The 19,190-nt window shown below is 39.3% G+C and overlaps 2 protein-coding genes across 3 annotated transcripts in view; both read left to right on the forward strand.

Moving 5' to 3' along the window:
* Positions 1-11,056: 11,056 nt before the first annotated feature.
* Positions 11,057-13,888, forward strand: LOC118210085 (olfactory receptor 1496-like). Its single transcript, XM_035385949.1, has 3 exons — positions 11,057-11,137; positions 11,318-11,366; positions 12,478-13,888. The coding sequence occupies exon 3, from the start codon at positions 12,502-12,504 to the stop codon at positions 13,441-13,443; it is 942 nt and encodes a 313-aa protein (XP_035241840.1). The 5' UTR covers positions 11,057-11,137; positions 11,318-11,366; positions 12,478-12,501; the 3' UTR covers positions 13,444-13,888.
* Positions 13,889-18,441: 4,553 nt separating this feature from the next.
* Positions 18,442-19,190, forward strand: part of LOC118209126 (olfactory receptor 52L1-like) — a 31,336-nt gene continuing 30,587 nt past the window's right edge. For both annotated transcript variants that reach the window (XM_035384285.1, XM_035384282.1), the window contains exon 1: positions 18,442-18,463. The gene's annotated coding sequence lies outside the window, so the exon portion shown is untranslated. The remainder of the gene's footprint in view (positions 18,464-19,190) is intronic.

The following is a 19,190-nucleotide window of genomic DNA, read 5'->3' on the forward strand; positions in this document are numbered from 1 at the left end:
ATTCTGTCATTGTATATTCTTCCTCAGTAATTTTTCTTTACAGAACACATTTCCTTGTGTTACTTCATAGCCATCCGACAGTGTTGAGCAGTAATTAAATGCATTTTCATGTGGGCTGAGCTGGTGCCAATGGCTGAATCCCATTTGTTTGGCTCATTCAGTTTTTGAATGACACAACTGTCCAGCCAACGTGGCCAACCGTTCATTTCAGTGTGGTGGGCCTGGGTGAAGATCTCCTACCCACATGTATAAATAATAACTTAATCCGCGTTTCCAATGCAGGAACTTTACCCCGGAACTAGGAACCTTTTGAGGAACTCAGTGCGTTTCCACCGCAGGAACTAGGGTCTAAATTTAGTTCCTGGGGCTTTATTTTACCCCCCAAAAATTTCCTGCTCGGGGGGTAGTACTTTCCGAAAGTACAGGAACATTTTGGGTGGAGCTTGCAGCGCTGAACATTTCTGATTGGTCGAGTAGGCCTACTCGCAGCATTTTTTTGTATTTATTTAACCACCATGTTTGAAAATATGCAGCCGCAAACCAATTTATTTTCATAATAACTTCAAATCAAGCTTGTATGTTATGCGGCGCAGTAGCCTAGTTTTGCACTTTTGTACGTCGCTTTGGATAAAAGCGTCTGCCAAATGAATGTAATGTAATGTAATGTAATGTTTTGGTTATAGCCTGCCAATGTCTTGAAATTATAATGTGTGGTCTTCTGTTCTTTTCTTGCTTTAGTATTCATTTTATAAAATGCTAAGCATTCGTGCTGGGACAGCATATTACGTAGGCTACCAAAACATTCAAACGGATTAATTTGGTTGCTGAATATTTTCTTCCGGATTTTCTTTGTTAGCCCGTTGTAATTGACTCAAAACGTTTGATACAGTTATGCGAGGTATGCAGTAGTTCTGCATAATTAACATTGGTGATACAGTAAAAGCAAACTGGAAATCACCTTCCGCACTTTTTGTCAGGGTAAAATAGCAGGTTAATTCTAGTAATCGTCCCTTTAGCTTTTTCAGACTGCCGTAATTTTACTCCATTTTACTGCCATTCTTCAATTCCACGAAAAGACCAGGAAGACTATGGACTAATTTACGGTGCATGGTTCGCATCTGGAGGGCACACTTCGCTGCTCGGCTAGCAGTAACTTCGAAGGAAAGCAAACGGTGGCTGTACCACTACTAATTTAAATGTTCACGCAAGTCCGAATTTTCATTCTATTCTTGTCATTTTGCGATTAGCCTATATGGAATTGACGATGAGAAAGTAATCAAACAGCAAATTGTTTACAACGTGTGCATGTTTTCTGCTGTTGTTGCCAGTTATATTGGAAACGTGAATGCATTCTGTCGCTTCGGATGTCAAGACATGAAAGCGAATGTTCGCATAAAAACATAATGAATGTGTTTGAGAGGATATATAAAACAGTTACAATCTGACTATTGGCCTGTTATATCCTATTTGTTGCATAACAACGGTCAAAGTTCAACTACCAACGACAGTTTTGCTTGACAACGGTAAAATATGCCCAAACGGCTGCAGAAGAATATTTCAATTCCAGGTGATTAAATCGATAAAAATCAATAAATACAGAAGTAACCATATACAGTCATTGTTAGTCATGGTAGTCCGTTGTATATAAGTGGAATAAACCCCTCCGGGCTGTCCCGGTTATTAGAAAATAATGTAGGCTACTTCGGTGGTAGTATGGGGTTACAGAAGAAATCATAGGACAGATGGACGGACGACAACGTTGCTTTTTCATACGTCAGTGGGCTAATTTGCCTAATCTTCACGGGACTTTAGACCGCGGTGGAAACGCAGACAAGCATGGGCTGAAGGAACCTTTTAGTTCCTGTTAAAGTAGTTCCTGGTAATTTTGGTGGAAACGCGGCTTTATTGAGAACCACTGGCCTACATCAATGCTCACATGCCCTGTATCGATTGCATAAGAAGCAATTTTGACCAAATGCAAGCAGTCTGAGCTTTAGTTAGGTAAACCATGGCGTACTACTCAGCAAAAGATAAACTGTATTCAATCAACATTTATCCTTCACATTGACTCATATTAAGGACATATTTACAAAGGATCTTCTTTCCAGCACAAGATCAACATGCCTATTCATAAGAGGAGACATCGTAAGCATGTTAGAGTTGGGGAGAGTCACAGTTTTCGGATTTTGATAATTTATCAGACAATATCTAGCCTTTACATGAACCATAAAAACAACATGTAACCCGTTAAAATAGCGTTAATTCATTGGTTTAACTTCGTCCTCAATTTCACATAGTCTTTCATGGAAATAAACATCCCAACCATCATCATTGTCCTTAGAATGAAGTATGGCATTAAGTGGTACTTCTACTAATAACATTTATCTTTTAAACATGTTTCTGAACTAGTACTGCTGGTGACGAAACAGCCGGAATTTTGCAAAATGTAGTTGTGGTTTTCAAATGCAAATTTGGCTTTATTGTGGATCAATTCGACATACATAGTTCAGGGTAAAATAGCGCCACAAAAAACGTTTCTTATGGATTTATAGACTCTTTTCTAGGAAGTCTTAAAAACAAGACCACTCCCACTCTTAATGAGAGATGGGAATATGTTGGATACCTCATAGGTATTGATTGGTCAGAGCTGTAACGTCACATGTTGATGTGCATTTTTACTTGGTTGTGTCACTATAAAAGAGTCAACAGGAGAAATATCACTTTCAGCCACCAAGATGTGATGTATGACCACAGAACGTTTCGCTGAAGGCAAATATTCTTTCAAAAGAATCAGGTATTTACCTAAAAATTTGTCAGGCTAGTAGAATATTTATTATCTATATTTTCCTAAACCTTTCTCAGTCATGTTTATCAGTGATATTGTATCAATCTTGTTCCTTTGTTCATTCTACACAGGATTTTTAAAAACAAGAACATCAATTATGATTTACCATTTTTCTACCATTTTTTACCATTTCTGTTACAGCTGAATTGAAGCCATAAGTGTGATCGCTGATTTCTTGATGAGTACATTTTAATGAAGCAAAGTACTGTATGCTCTTTATTCCACTTTTATTTGTTCATTTAATCAATCATGCATTTTGCAGTGTAAAGAGAACATGTTAAGATCAATCATGCCCTCACTAAAAAACAAAATGAATAGGTTTTAGGATAGCACTGTTATAGGGTGGGTAGCACTGTCACCTCACAGCAAGAAGGTTGTGGGTTCAAATCTCGGCTTAAGGCCTTTCTGTGGGGGGTTTGCATGTTCTCCCTGTGTCCGTGAATGATGTGTGTGCACCTGTGATAGATTGGCGGCTTGTTCAGGGTGTATTCCTGCCTCTCGCTGGGATAGGCTCCAGCACCCCCCGCGACCCTGCTGAGGATAAGCGGGTATAGATAATGGATGGATGAACTTGGTGGGGGTGGAGGAAGGTCTTTGGTTCGAATCCCAGCTGGGGCCCCCCTGTATGAAGCCTTCATGCTTTCCCTGTACCCATGTCGGCCTTCTCAGGGTACCCCAGCTTCCTCCCCCAGGCCAAATAACATGCAGCTTAGGTGAATTAGAGAGTCTAAATTGACCCTAGTTGTATGTGTGTGTGTTTGTGAGTGAAGTGTGTGTGTGTGTGTGTGTGTGTGTGTGTGTGTGTGTGTGCACTCTGAGATGACCTGGTGAACTGTCCAGGGTGTGTTCAACGCATGCTGGAATAGGCTCCAGCACCCCGTGACCCTGACCAGGAATAAGCAGGTATGACGGATGGACGGATGGATGGTGTACAGTGCTGTTGCCCTCAAAACTGTAGGCTAGTCATGAGCCTAGATGGGCTGACTGATCTATTCGCATCTTTATATAATGTAATACGATTAAAGATACATAAAATTATTTATTATAATTTTAAGTCAGAATTGGTAAAAATAAATAAAAAGTATAAAATTTGCATGGCCTCCTTGGCCAAATGTAACAGGATGACATGCTAATTTCATTCTCACCAGTACAATGCCAAGCTTGTTTCCAAATTATGTTCTCTTGTAAACTGCATATAAATTAAAAAGCTCTTCAATGTAAGGGCTTCTTCAACACCATATGTTGATTTAATTCAGAATCAGTAAGATATAAGTCCTCAATTTGAAACAAATCCTCACATTCTTCTCCACCTCACTTACTCTACATCCAGGTGACCATGGAAAATGTATCAGCTGTGACATCCTTCATTTTGACAGCATACGCTGAACTGGAAGATCACAGATATTTATACTTCATATGTTTCCTTCTTTTGTACATTGTGATATTATTGGACAATTTAATTCTTATTGTAGTCATATGTACTGAGAAAAGTCTTCATGAACCTATGCATTTGTTTATATGTAGCTTATCAGTTAATGGAGTGTGTGGTAGTACTGTTTTTTTTCCATCTGTGCTTAGTCATTTGTTATCTCAAAATTATGAAATATCTCTGCCCTTTTGTCTACTACAGATATACTGTATAATCTCATAGGCTTTAGTTGAATTTACTATTTTAGCAGTGATGAGCTATGACCGTTATGCTGCTATCTGTCACCCATTACACTATCACCTCCTCATGTCCCCTAGAAAGGTTTCTGCAGCCATTGTATTATCCTGGGTTGTTCCCTGTTTTTACTATGCATTTTATTTCATATTATCAACTGCCCAACAGTCATTCTGTGAAAGACATATAGAAAAAATGTATTGTATGTATTTCGAATTAGTTAAACTGTCTTGCTTTGATACAACAATTTTGCGAATTTTAGGACCAGCATCATTTATTGTTTGTCCTTGTCCTCAGATCGTTATGATATTATTTTCCTATTCACGTATACTCAGAGTCTGCTTGTCTGCTTCTAAGGAATCTCAAGCCAAAGCTCTTCAAACATGCACCCCACACTTACTGTCTGTGATAAATTTTTCTGTGGGATGCTTATTTGAGATCATCCAGAGTCGTTTCAACATGAGTCATGTACCTCAAAAAGTTCGCATATTCCTATCCCTACACATGGGCATATTTCCCCTATTGTTAAATCCTGTCATTTATGGAATTAGCATTCAAGCCATTAAAGTTCAGATTTTCAAATTGCTTAGTAGTAAAAAAAGAAGTGAAACCCACTCATGGTGATGATTTAAAAATATATTCTCTTTCTGTTATTTAAATATGGTTCGTAAGGCTGAACCCTGTATCACTGGGGTTTCCAGATTCCAGATTTGGGCACAAAAGTCTAGTTTTTTATTATTTGTACAGGTTTGGGTTTTGGTCCCAAATGGACAATATAAACACCCGGTATGAATAACTAAAAGTTGACAGGGAGTTTGTAATGAAGTTCTTCCATCTCCACTGTTTTTTTCCTAATTAGCCCCCCCCCCACCTCGCCCACTTCATGATCAAGCATCCCACTGCCCCCCCGGTCGGCGAACCCGAACCTCGCCTGTGTGCACATGTTTGATATTCAATTTTGATAAATTATAAATTTGGCAACCCTACGTATCACAAAGTAATATAAAAGGACCTGTAAAATTAAAACCCACTGAAATATTGAAAATGTCTTGTCTGGGTTTGTAAAGTATTAAAGTGTAGCCTCCCATAATACCTTTCCTTGCCCCATTACTGGAGGACTCTCTCTCTGGTCAGGACGATTCATTCTCTCTGCTGCCCACATGTGGACCAGCCCCTACAGCATGGTGTTGGCGACATGCCTGACACTGAGCTCCAATGCTTCACAGCTAGAGAGCTGATCTAGGATCAGTTCTGTCTTCAAATACGAAATGTGTGTATGTATTATAACTACACAATTTATAAAATAAGTCTATTTACAATACTGTACTATGAGGTTACTGTTTACATCTGTGGCAAATAAATAAAATGAATGAATTCAAAAATGTTAAGTATGTGTGCAGAAAATTACCTCGCAATGTTCCAGATAATGTCAACAAGTGAGGAAACTGCAACAATACCAAGAAATCCTTGGTCATTGTAAGGCTGTGGATGGCTGGCACATAAACCTTTTTGCACAGATCATGCCAAATCTGCCCAATCCTTGCCCATTTAGGGAGTACCTTATATAAAGCTTTATAACTTCAGTTGGGAGCATCACACAGACTTGATAAATGCCTTAAATGAAGCAGGACATTTGCACCATTTACAATACTAACTTAGATTTGTTTATATCCATGGCCATGCCCATGAAAACTGATTTACAAGTGGAAGCCATATAGTTTTGCTAAGTAAACATTTTTTGAGAATTATTGAGGAACAGACTCCAGAGATTATTTGTAGCCTAATTTGGTGACAACAGGCCAAACTGCCACGGACTAATTGAAAAATTTCAGTTTAGCAAAAAATTAAAAATAGCAGAAGATTTTGAGAAATTCAATCTGAAATTAAATAGAATTTTGAATCTAGACCACACGCTTCAGGAATTATGGGCCAAAATGTAAATCCCTGGGTTACAGTGCTACCATCTGGCCACTAGACATCATTGCAATAACCTGAGTAGTGGAAGGAATAGGAAATTACCTGCCAAGTCTCAAAGCTCCCCAAACTCGGAAATTTGTCAAAGCTTGTGTTTTGCTTGTAGAATCTAGCAGATCCATTGCTGTGTCTGGCCTTTAGCTGACAATTGTTCTGCAGTTCAATAAAATTGAATATTGAAAATACTTTTCAATATCTGGTTCCATTGCACTGATACGATCAGAGTCCAGCGAAACAAGCTAAGGTACTGAAACAATTTCAGTTTTTCTGGAGCAAGTATTTGCGCAGTAGAAACCATTCCTTTACAAATTTGCCTTCGGAATACGACCTCAGTCTTTTAGTGATTAGTTCACTCACTATGTAACTTGCCTCTGTGACACTGTCCAGTTCCTTTTTTTAAGCCGCAGGAAAGATGCTTGTTGTGCATCAAGAATATTCTACAACGCCTTGATTTTCTTCTTCGCTCCATTCCTTCAAGAGTAGCATAACATGCATGTCTGCAGGTGTAATGTCTCTCAAGATTGCTCTTTTTGAGAACGACGAGAGCTTCTCCACAAATTAAGCAAACAGGCTTGCCTTTCACTTCCACAGAAAAGCAGTACTCTGTCCATTTCTCTTTAAAAACACGACCTTAAGCATCAACTTTTCTTCGCTTTGCAATTTTCCCAATCCGCACACTTGAGATATGCCTATTTGATGGCTTGCACGAGTGACGTTGATACATTTTAATAGGATGATGAAACTGTTGCCATTGTACTGTCTTTCGTATTTCTTAATCTTCAAAGGCAAATTTTATTTTGTTTTGCAAATGGAAAAGGCAAATTTTATTTTGTTTTGCAAATGGATGTTATGTTATAACGGACTATTTCTTTGTGTTGAAAACAGGAAACGTATACTGGCTATATCAAATCTAGAAAACATCCAGCATCCGTATACGGCCCATGGGCCACAGGTTCCCCACCCCAGCACTACAGAATGGAGTTGGGGACTTGCCCAACACGGAGCTCAGTTATCCAACGCTTCACAGCTAGAGGGCTGATCTAGGATCCGTTCAGTCTCCTAGCTCATAATGGATGAGCTCAGAGTTCAACTCTAATTCATAGTTTATAACTGTAGCTTGTAAATTGGTGGATAGACTCCCAGAGCATACTGGTCTATATGGTAAAATGTATGTTAAGAATGATTGTGCCCAAAAATTTGTATCTCGACAGTTTCAGATGTGACAGGCTGTAAATGACTTAAAGAATTGAATACATTTAAAGAAATGGGATTATATAATGTACCAACTAGGGTTTTAATAGATGCAGCAAATATTATTACTCCTAATGTTACACATGTAATTAATTTATATATATATATATATATATATATATATATATATATATATATATATATATATATACATACATACATACAGGTTGGAAAGGTCCCAGATGAATTTAAACACTCAAGAGTAATCCCACTGCACAAAAAGGAAATAAACTATATCTGACTATATGTGATTTTAATCTGATGTACATTCTTAATTGAAAAAATCATACTTAATCAAATTAATGAATACATTTTAAGTAATACCATTTCGTGTGATTTGCAATCAGGTTTTCAGAAAATATCACTCCACTGATGCATGTCTTCTGTATTTAACTGATCTCCATAAACAGAAAAGAGGTTGATGGAAGGAAGTTCTGCAGTTTAGCCATACTGGCCTAACAAAAAAGCATTTGATACAGTTGACCATGGGATATTAATTGATAAATTCCAGGCTAGCGGTTTTAGTAGATAAGTTTTAAGATGGGTTTATTCATATTTGTCAAATCAGACACAGGCAGTGGATGTTCTTGGGACTCCAAGACCAAGACCCATAGGGTGCGGGGTACCACAGGGAACTGTCTTGGGTCCACTCTTCTTTTTAGCTGCGACTGCAGCTCTATAGCGCTGTCTGTCGGTCGGTCGGTCGGTCGGTCCACAAAAAGTGTCCCACCCCGTAGCTGCCACAGTTTTCACCCCAGGTGTCTGAAATTTGGCATGGGCAGGCAGAGCTGAGTAACTTTCAATGCCGATTGACCAAGAGGGGGCATGGCGATGGGCGTGGACTATCACAAAAAGGCGTATAACTCCCGAATGGATTCACACACTTGCACAAGATTTTGTGGAAAATTTAGTCATGAGCCAAAGAAGAGGTCACACGTTTGTGTGAGGGTTTGAGAGGGGGCGTGGTGATGGGCATAGCCTATCACAAAAAGGCGCATAACTCCCGAATGGATTCACAGATTTGCACAAGATTTTGTGGAAAGGTTGGTCATGAGCCAAAGAAGAGGTCACGTGTTTGTGTGAGGATGTGTGCGTGGATGCACGCACACATGGATGTATGCGCGTGGACTCTTCCTATAGTTGGGTGCCTGGCCAAACTGAGCAATCGAGGGAGAAGGGCCTTAGTCAGGGAGGTGACCAAGAACCCGATAGCCACTCTGACAGAGCTCCAGAGTTCCTATGTGGAGATGGGAGAATCTTCCAGAAGAACAACCATCTCTGCAGCACTCCACCAATCAGGCCTTTATGGTAGAGTGGCCAGATGAAAGCCACTCCTCAGTAAAAGGCACATGACAGTCCGCTTGGAGTTTGCCAAAAGGCACTTAAAGTACTCTCAGACCATGAGAAACAACATTCTCTGGTCTGATGAAACTAAGATTGAACTCTTTGGCCACAATGGCAAGCGTCACGTCTGGAGGAAACCAGGCACCGCTGTGACACCATCCCTACGTTGAAGCATGGTGGTGGCAGCATCAGGCTGTGGGGATGTTTTTCAGCAGCAGGAACTGGGAGACTAGTCAGGACCGAGGGAAAGATGAACGGAGCAGAGTACAGAGAGATCCTTGATGAAAGCCTGCGCCAGAGCGCTCAGGACTTCAGACTGGGGCGAAGCTTCACCTTCCAACAGGACAACGACCATAAGCACACAGCTAAGACAACACAGGAGTGGCTTTGGGGCAAGTCTGTGAATGTTCTTGAGTGGCCCAGCCAGACCCTGGACTTGAACTCGATCAAACATCACTGGAGAGACCTGAAAATAGCTGTGCAGCAATGCTCCCCACCCAACCTGACAGAGCTTGAGACGATCTGTAGAGAAGAATGGGAGAAATACCCCAAATACAGGTGTGCCAAGCTTGTAGCGTCATACCCAAGAAGACTCAAAGCTGTAATCGCTGCCAAAGGTGCCTCAACAAAGTGCTGAGTAAAGGGTCTGAATACTTATGTAAATGTAATATTTCAGTTTTTATTTTTAATAAATTTGCAAAAATTTCTAAACCTGTTTTCGCTTTGTCATTGTGGAGTATAGTGTGTAGATTGATGATAATAAAAATTAATGTAATCCATTTTATAATAAGGTTGTAACGTAACAGTGTGGAAAATTGAAGGGGTCTGAATACTTCCCGAAGGCATTATACATTTTACATTGCACAAAAAGGTTGTATGGAGTATCCACATCATAGAGCCATGTCAATACAACATACCATTGCTTTATAGTGCACAGAAATATCAGTAGAGTGCTTGGTAGATATATGCTTTGAGAACTGAAATGGTTAAATAAAACTGTTTTCTTTTAGTGTGATGACACTGGAACCAATTCAACCAATAAATAACCGTTTAACAACAACAAACTATTAAATAAAAATACATTTATATTATATATAACTATGAGATAAAACGACTACTACTTATATATTTTTGCCACAAATGTGAATGATTAGTCTTCAAGCTACTGAAACAGGTGAAAAACTGCCAACAGAATGTCAATGTTTTAAACACAGTTTCAGAATAACTGTAGGCTTTGTAATGCCTGTAAAACAATGGTTATATTCCTATAGTTATAATCGTCAATATAGTAATGGAATGTATACATAATAACATTTGTACATCATCACACAAACCGTAAAAACAACATGTAACCCGTTAAAATAGCGTCAATTCATTAGTTTCACTTTGCCCTCAGTTTTACGTCGTCTTTCATGGAAATAAACATCCCCAGTGCACTTTTACCTCCAGACCATCATCGTTGTCCTTAGAATGAAGTATGGCATTAAGTGGTACTTCTACTAATAACATTTATTTTTGAAACATGTTTCTGAAGTATTAGAACTGCAAGCTCTGTGCTTTGTGTGTGTTTTCACTAGCTAGTATTGCTGGTGACGGAACAGCCGAACATTTTCCAAAATGTAGTTGTAGTTTTAAAGTGTAAATTTGGTTTTAATGTGGGTCAATTCGACATACAGACACAAGTCTCCACTGCATAACAACAAAAATAAAAAATGGAGGGAGTGTTTTACGATGCTAATTGTCGTCATCCAGGTTTAATGAGTTAACATTTTTAGCGCCACAAAAAACTTCTCTTATGGACTTTAGACAATTTCTCGAAAGTTTGAAAAACAAGACCACTCTTAATGAGAGATGGGAATATGTTGGATACCTCACAGGTATTGATTGGTCAGAGCTGTAACGTCACACGTTGGTGTCTATTTTTTCACATGGTTGTGTCATTATAAAAGACTCAATGTTGGAGATATCACTTTCAGTCACCCAGATGTGGTGTACGACTACACAACTGCACGGACCCAAGTCTTTTCTCTGAAGGCAAAAAACCCATTCAAAAGAAACAGGTATTTACCTAAATATTTGTCGGACTTAGAATGTTTATTATCCATATTTTTCTAAACCATTCTTAGTCACGTTCATCAGTGATATTGTATCAAGCTTTGTTCATTCTAAAAGATGTTTTAAAACAAGAAAATCAATTATAATCATGTAATGGTATATAAGAAATTATTTTTCTGTTACAGTTAAATTGAAATATCTGATTTCTTGATGACTACATTTTAATGAAGCAAGGTACTGTATGCTCTTTTTTTCCACTTGAAATTGTTCATTTAATCAAGGATGCATTTTACAGTGTAAAGAAAACATATTAAGATCATTCATCCATCCATCCATCCATTATCTATACCCGCTTCTCCTGAGCAGGGTCGCGGGGGATGCTGGAGCCTATCACTGCGTGCATTGGGCGAGAGGCAGGAGTACACCCTGGACAGGCTGCCAATCTATTCAGGGGCACATACACCATTTAGAGTCTCTAATCAGCCTATCGGCATGTCTGCATGTCTTTGGATTGTGGGAGGAAACCGGAGTACACAGAGGAAACCCACTTGGACACGGGGAGAACATGCAAACTCCGCACAGAAAGGCCCCAAGTCGAAATTCGAACCCACAACCTTCTTGCTTGCTTGACAGTGCTACCCACTGCACTACCGTGCCGCCCAAGATCATTCATGTCCTTCCTAAATAATTTGCAAGGGATGTTCTCACTAAAGAACAAAATTAAACAGAGGCTTTACAAATAGGTATAAAATATAAAAAATATGGAGGACATGACCCTGGTGGGGGTGGCTTGATGGTGCGATAGGTAGCACTGTTATAAGAAGGTCCTTGGTTCGAATCCCAGCCGGGGCCCCCCTGTGAGAAGCCTGCGTGCTTTCCCCGTACCCATGTCGGCCTTCTCTGGGTACCCCAGCTTCCTCCCCCAGCCCAAATGACATGCAGTTTTAGGTGAATTGGAGAGTCTAAATTGCCTCTAGTTGTGTGATTGTGAGTGAATAGTATGTGTGTGTGTTTTGCGATGAACTGGCAAACTGTCCAGGGTGGATACCTGCCACTTGAACATTTTGAGTGCAGCAACTGCAAAATGCAACTCACCAAGCTGATTTTGTGAAGGAAAAAGTATAAACTTTATATGGCCTCCTAAGCTAAATTTAAAAGGATGGCATGCTAATTTCATTCTTATCAGTACAATTTCAAGCTTGTTTCCAAATTATGTTCTTATGTAAACGGTGTATAAATGAAAAGCTCTTCAGTGTAAGTGCATCTCCAACACCATATGTTGATTTAATTCAGTGTCAGTAGGATGCAAGTTCTCAGTTCAAAACCCTCATATTCTTCTCCACAGCACTGACTCTACATCCAGGTGACCATGGCAAATGTATCAGCAGTGACGTCATTCATTTTGACGGCCTACACTGAACTGGAAGCTCACAGATATTTATACTTCGCAGGTTTCCTCTTTTTGTACATTGTGATATTATTGGTCAATTTAGTCCTTATTGTAGTAATATGGTCTGAGAAAAGTCTGCATGGACCTATGTATTTGTTTATATGTAACTTATCAGTTAATGGGGTGTGTGGTAGTACATTTATATTACCATCTGTGCTTAGCCATTTGCTATCTCATAATTATGAAATATCTCTGTCCTTTTGTCTATTACAGATATACTGCATATTCCTGTATGGTACAGTTGAATTTGTAATTTTAGCAGTGATGAGCTATGACCGTTATGTTGCTATCTGTCACCCATTACACTATCACCTCCTCATGTCTCCTAGAAAGGTTACTGCAGCCATTGCATTATCCTGGATTATTCCCTGTGTTTACTTTGCCCTTTATTTCATATTAACAACTGTCCGACTGTCATTCTGTGACAGGTATATAGAAAAAATGTATTGTATGAATTTCGAATTAGTTAAACTGTCTTGCCGTGAGACAAGCTTCATACGATTTTTAGGAGCAGTATTACTTCTTGTTAGCCCTAGTCCTCAGATCATTATGATATTATTTTCCTATGCATGTATACTCAGAGTATGCCTGACCGCTTCTAAGGAATCTCAAGCCAAAGCTATTCAAACATGCACCCCACACTTACTGTCTGTGATTAATCTTTCTGTGGGATGCTTATATGAGATCGTTCAGGGTCGTTTCAACATGAATCATGTGCCTCTTCAAGCTCGCGTATTCCTGTCCCTACACACGAGCATAGTTCCCCCATTGTTCAATCCTATCGTTTATGGAATTAGCATTCAAGCCATTAAAGTTCAGATTATCAAATTGCTTAGTAGTAAAAAAAGTGAAACCCACTAATGGTAATGATTTAAAAATATATTCTCTTTCTGTTATTGAATCTTTAAATATAGTTAGTAAAGCTTAACCCTGTATCACTAGGGTTGCCAGATTCCAGATTTGGGCACAAATGTCTAGTTTTTTTATTATTTGTTTAGGTTTGGTTTTTGGTTCCAACTGGACAATATAAATACCCGGTCTGAATGACTGAAATTAGACAGTCTGCCCACTTCATGATCAAGCATCAAGATATACCCCCGCCGCCCCGGTCAGCGAACCTGAACCTCGCCTGTGTGTACATGTTTGATATCCAGTTTTGACAAATTCTAAATCCGGCAACCTTATGTATCACAGAGTAATATAAAAGGACCTGTAATATTAAAAATCACTGAAATATTGAAAATGTCCCCCTGGGTATTGCTTGGTTTGTACATATTTAAATAAATATACGGACTGCAAGCACTAACACTGACATTTGCATTTTTTTGTTTTTGTGAAATTGGGAAACCATTTTTTTCATGTGTGGCCTCCCCAAATACATTTCCTTGGCCCATTACTGGAAGTGTCTGTCTGGTCAGGACTATTCATTCTCTCCCCTACAAATAAGTAAAAAGAATGAATTCAAACAAGTATGTGTGCCGAGTGTCATCAAGTGAAAAAACTGCAACAATACCAAGATATCGCTGTAAGGCATTGTAAGGCTGTGGATGTCTTGCACAGTAAGAAATGGACTATATAATTATTCATATGTATTTGTCTGCAGTAGCAGTGTCTTTGAAATAGGGCCCCAATTCTGATCAGTCTCAAAGAAACAAAGCAGGATTTAAATGCAGTTCTCATGGTTTTTTAAAGATAAAAAAAACCCCGTAATACAGCATCTATTTCAGGCTGAGTACTGCCTGAACTCGGGGACAGAGATGGAATTTAGAGTAAATTTTACCCTCACATATATTTCGTTGGACACTCAATGCTCTACACAGTGAACTGTGAAGTTGAAATGGAGATCACTCAGGGGCTGAAAAACAAATTTAACAGTGTCTAAGCCATGAGCAGTCTTTGTATTCTGTTTGATATGGCACAAAATAGGGGAGAGCAGGGAAATAACAGTAAATTTCTGGGACATGCTATTCACTACCGAACTGACCGAAAAAAACCCAGAAAGTGAAATGTTACATTTAACCCTGAGATTGGGATAAAAACTAACACAGTGGGTGGGGGGTACACCTAACATTCTGAATAGCTTTAAAAGTCAACACAAAATAAGGCAATTCAATTCAGTTCCATGTTGTATGATGCAAACAGTCTTTAATTTATTTTTTGATTACATTTATATATTTTTTATGGGGTACCTATATTGGTGAAAATCTATCACAAGCCTGTACATTATTCTCAGGTTCCCATCTAATCAGTCGATGTCACATCACCACGTAAAATAAAGTTAAAGGTGAGTTATATATATTTACGAAGATCCGGTCTGAGTTGAACAAATCCAATTGTTTAGAATAGCCTACTGACAACAGGCTAATAAACCCATTCGACTTCAGCCCGCAGGGGGGGAGAGGGGGGTGTCTGCACTTTTGCCTGGCTAGTAATCCCAGCAAGCTAGCATGTCATATCAAAACTATGCGATCTGTTAGTCACTGATCGACTGTTTATGATTTCATACATTTGGATTCTTGACATACGCGAAAAATAAAGTAGCCAAAAAGCAATTCCGGTAAAAAAAAAAATAAATAAAATAAAATAAAAATCACTTGAATATAACCAAAACAGATCCCCCAAAATATTAACTGAACTTTCCCATCGTTCATTAAATACAGACAGATGGTAATTCTGCATGCTTGACCTGAAATATGTAGTTTAAGCTTGATGCATTTACCTAAAAAGTCCATATTAGGTTTTCCCTGCTCTCCCCAACATGTTGTGTGATTGAGGTTTTCCCCTCTCCATCGGATCACACAGAAACTCTGAAGCACACGTTTTTTTTTTTTTGCATTAAACATCACCCAAAAGGTTTCTCATACGTATGAGAACACGTACATACGAGATATTAACTCATGCGTACAAGATGAATTTAGTTTTCTGCTGACTTTTAAAGCATTTTTAAAGAAAGATTTTTTTTCAAACCTAGCCTTTCAGGGCCTCTACCGCAGTGGCGTCACTAGGGTTGGTGACCCCCGGTGCGGTCGACTGTTGGTGTCACCCGATATTGTGCTGCTGGAAGTCGGGTGGGGGGGGGGCTGCGGTTGGGGGTGCTGGCGGGTGTGGGCTCAAGGAATTGCATGTTATGCATTCAAACGACAAAGTGCTTCTCGCCACATTAACAACGCTAATTAAATCAACCAGCAGTAAACTGCTTTGGAGAAATTCAACTCGTCGCTACACAAAACATTGCACAAAAAAATTACTGGCAGTCATTTCGGTGTCACCCGCCTCTGATGGTGTCACCCGGTGCGTTCCGCACCCCCTGCACCCCCCTAGTGACGCCTCTGCTCTGCCGGTCAAGTCGTAGCTATGACATAGCGCAAGCATTGGAAGAGATGTCCGCAGCCTAAAACAATTTAATGAATACAACCCAAATTGGCTTCCTTTGCAAAAGAACACTGAACTAGGCCATGCCTATCATGAAATCGAATTAGTGTGAGAAATTAATCTACAATTTGATTTATTATGAGTAGCCTGCAGTGGTCACTTGGAGTACTGTGTGCAGTTCTGGGGACTGTACTACAAGAAAGATATAGAGGCACTGGAAAAGGTTCAATGAAAAGCAACCAAACTGATTCCTGGTATGAAAGTTAAAAGCTATGAGGAGAGACTTAAGATGCTCAATCTCTTCAAGCTTAGTAAAAGGAGACTCAGGGGTGATTTGATTGAGGCTTTTAAATTCATAAATGGCATCAACAAACTACAAGAGATTCTTCAGGTTCAATTCTGTTAGTAGAATGACGTCACATAAATGGAAATTAGCAAAAGGTAAATTCTGTACAGACATTAGGAAGAATTTTTTTCACTCAGAGAGTAGTCAATGTGTGGAATAGCCTGCCAGGTCATATAGTAGAGGCAGAAACTGGGGATTTTCAAGACTAGGCTTGATACGATGTTAGATATTATCTAATCTGTAGGTAATCAGAGCACTAATTTAGTCAGGAAAATGGCGAGCATTGTTGGGCTGAATGGCCTGTTCTCGTCATTATGTTATGTTATGTTAATGTGTTTATCTTGACAACACCATCTTTGCTTACAAACTTTTCTATAACATGTTTAAGTCACCGCTATAGTAGTATTTGTTTTACCTTTTAATTAGAGAAAGTTATTTCAGATAAGAGTGCAGATTGGAAATATAGTCAGCTATTAGCCCAGTTTCTAACTCGGAACATCTGTAAGGAATTGGAGAATTGACTTTTAGAAAAGAGGACCATCTTCAGCTCTGGCAGGGGTTACATCTACCTGCCCAATGAGATCCTGAAACCTGCACTGAGTCTGTATATATGCTTAAAACATATTATGGCAAATAGATCAAACTTCTGCTTTGCTATATAATGAATGCCTGCTTGCCTTTTATATATCACTTTGTGCTCATCTGGGTGGGTTGTGGTTATTGTTGAGGTGGCTTTGTGTTGTCCGATAGTGTACACCTGGTTATTGTAAGGCAGGTGGGTTTCAGGTCGCAACCCAATCTTAAATTTTGGTTAAATATTCAATGGCCTTTGTGTCATGTACTCTGTACCATTCTTATTCTCACATGAATTAGATCTCATGATAGGCATGGCCTACTCCAGAGTTATTTTGCAAATGAAGCAAATTTTGGTTGCTTCTATGGATTTGTTTTAGGCTATGGACATCCTTTTCCAATGCCAGCACAACGTTGTACATACAACTTAACTGGTGGAGGCCCTGAAAGGTAAAAAGGTAAAAAGGTAAAAGCACTCGCCTACCACCGCAGAGACCCGTGTTCAATCCCCGGCAGCGGTACTTCCGGCTTGGTCAGACGTTCCTAGAAAGTTGGCAGTGTTCGCCGGTGGGAAGCCGTTGAGGGTATGAGTCCTGATCGTTGCATTAGCGACTCCTACTGGTTGGTCGGGGCGCCTGTTCAGCAGGGAGGGGATCTGGGGAAGACAGCATGAACCGCTGCACGCGTTGCGCTCTCCCAGTGAAACTCCTCGCTGTCAGGTGAAAAGAAGCGGCTGGCGACTCCTCATGTATCGGAGGAGGCATGTGGTAGTCTACAGCCTCCCCAGACCAACCGAGGATAGCGCATCAACCAGGACCGTGATACACATGGGGAATTGGTATAACGACTAAAGCCCTATTCACACAGGACTAGTATTACCTGGGGACATCATGTGATTTAGAAATTACCGTAACAGTAAAATACAACCCCAAATCACCGAGATGCCGATGCGCACAGGACTAATATTATCACATGACCTCTGTGTTTGGCGAAATATGATAGGCAATTTGCGGTGGAATTTTTCATTTACAAATTACGGACATAGCAGATTCGCACGGGATTAAGATCACAGACGACCTCCGCAATTATTACAAGTTACTAGAGGTCCCCAGGTAATACTAGTCCCATGCAAATAGGGCTAAAATTGAGGAGAAAATGTCAAAAAAATAAATAAAAATAAATAAATAAACAATAAAATTCATCTTGCATTTCAGGGCTTCCATAGGATCATGACAAGGGTGTGCCAGCTTTTCCTGCTTGTTGATGAGTGCCTACTTAAACTGAATTATATTTTATTGGGGTTTGGCACCACAACAGCTTTTTCTCATGGACTCTTGCAGCTTTTCTGAACAGTCTCAAAAACAAGACCACTCATAATGAGAGATGGGAATATGTTGGATACCTCACAGGTGTTGATTGGTCTGAGCTGTAACGTCACATGCTGGTGTGTATTTTTACATGCTTCTGTTATTATAAAAGAGTCAAAGGTATAAGCATCTCTCTCAGTCACCCAGATGTGGTGTATGACTACACAACTGCAAGGACTCAAATCTTTTATCTGAAGGCAAAAAACCCTTTCAAAAGAAACAGGTATTTAAATATTTATTTATTTTACATATTTTTATTTAAATATTATTATATTTATTCTCTGTCATGTGCATCAGTGATATTGTATAGATCTTGTTATTTTTTCATGCTCTAAGGGATGCAGCTTTTTTTAAAACAACAACAACAATGACAACAACAATAACAATCATGTTATGGTATACAATAGATTCTGTTGTTGCTATGGTCAAGTTGAAGTATCATCATAAATGTGATCATTGATTTCTTGATGAGTACATTTTTATATACTGTACAGACGTGTTAAAAAGACTTGTAAAAATGCCGGAATCAAAAACTGAATTGGTTCCTGGTATGAAATGGAAAATATTTGAAAAATTGATTAAATTTTAATCAGAAAACTCATAAAAATGATCAACAAAAGGAGCTAAGAAACTATTTTCAGGTTGAGTCAGCAGTGCAGGAGGGTGTAGGTGGAAATTAGTCTGAGGTGAAGTCGCCACTGATATCAGGAAGCATGTTTTTGCACAGACAGTTGTCAATGTGTGGAACAGCCTGCCAGGTCATGTAGTAGAAGCAGAGCCTCTCTGGGTGCTCACTGCTATGCTGGATTTTCTCCAGACTGGAGGCAAATCATGAGGCTGGCTGAGATTAATAGGACGTTCTCCTCATCCTTATGTTCTCATGTAAATTATGTATAAATGAAAAATTGAAATCTTAGTGCTTCACCAGCACCACACTGTATGTTGATTTA

The sequence above is a fragment of the Anguilla anguilla genome, chromosome 12 (assembly GCF_013347855.1).
Source record: "Anguilla anguilla isolate fAngAng1 chromosome 12, fAngAng1.pri, whole genome shotgun sequence".
Lineage (NCBI taxonomy): Eukaryota > Metazoa > Chordata > Actinopteri > Anguilliformes > Anguillidae > Anguilla > Anguilla anguilla.

What these genes read in the sequence shown, in the direction of transcription:
- LOC118210085 (XM_035385949.1), top strand. Translation starts at nt 12,502, where the DNA reads ATGGCAAATGTATCAGCAGTGACGTCATTCATTTTGACGGCCTACACT.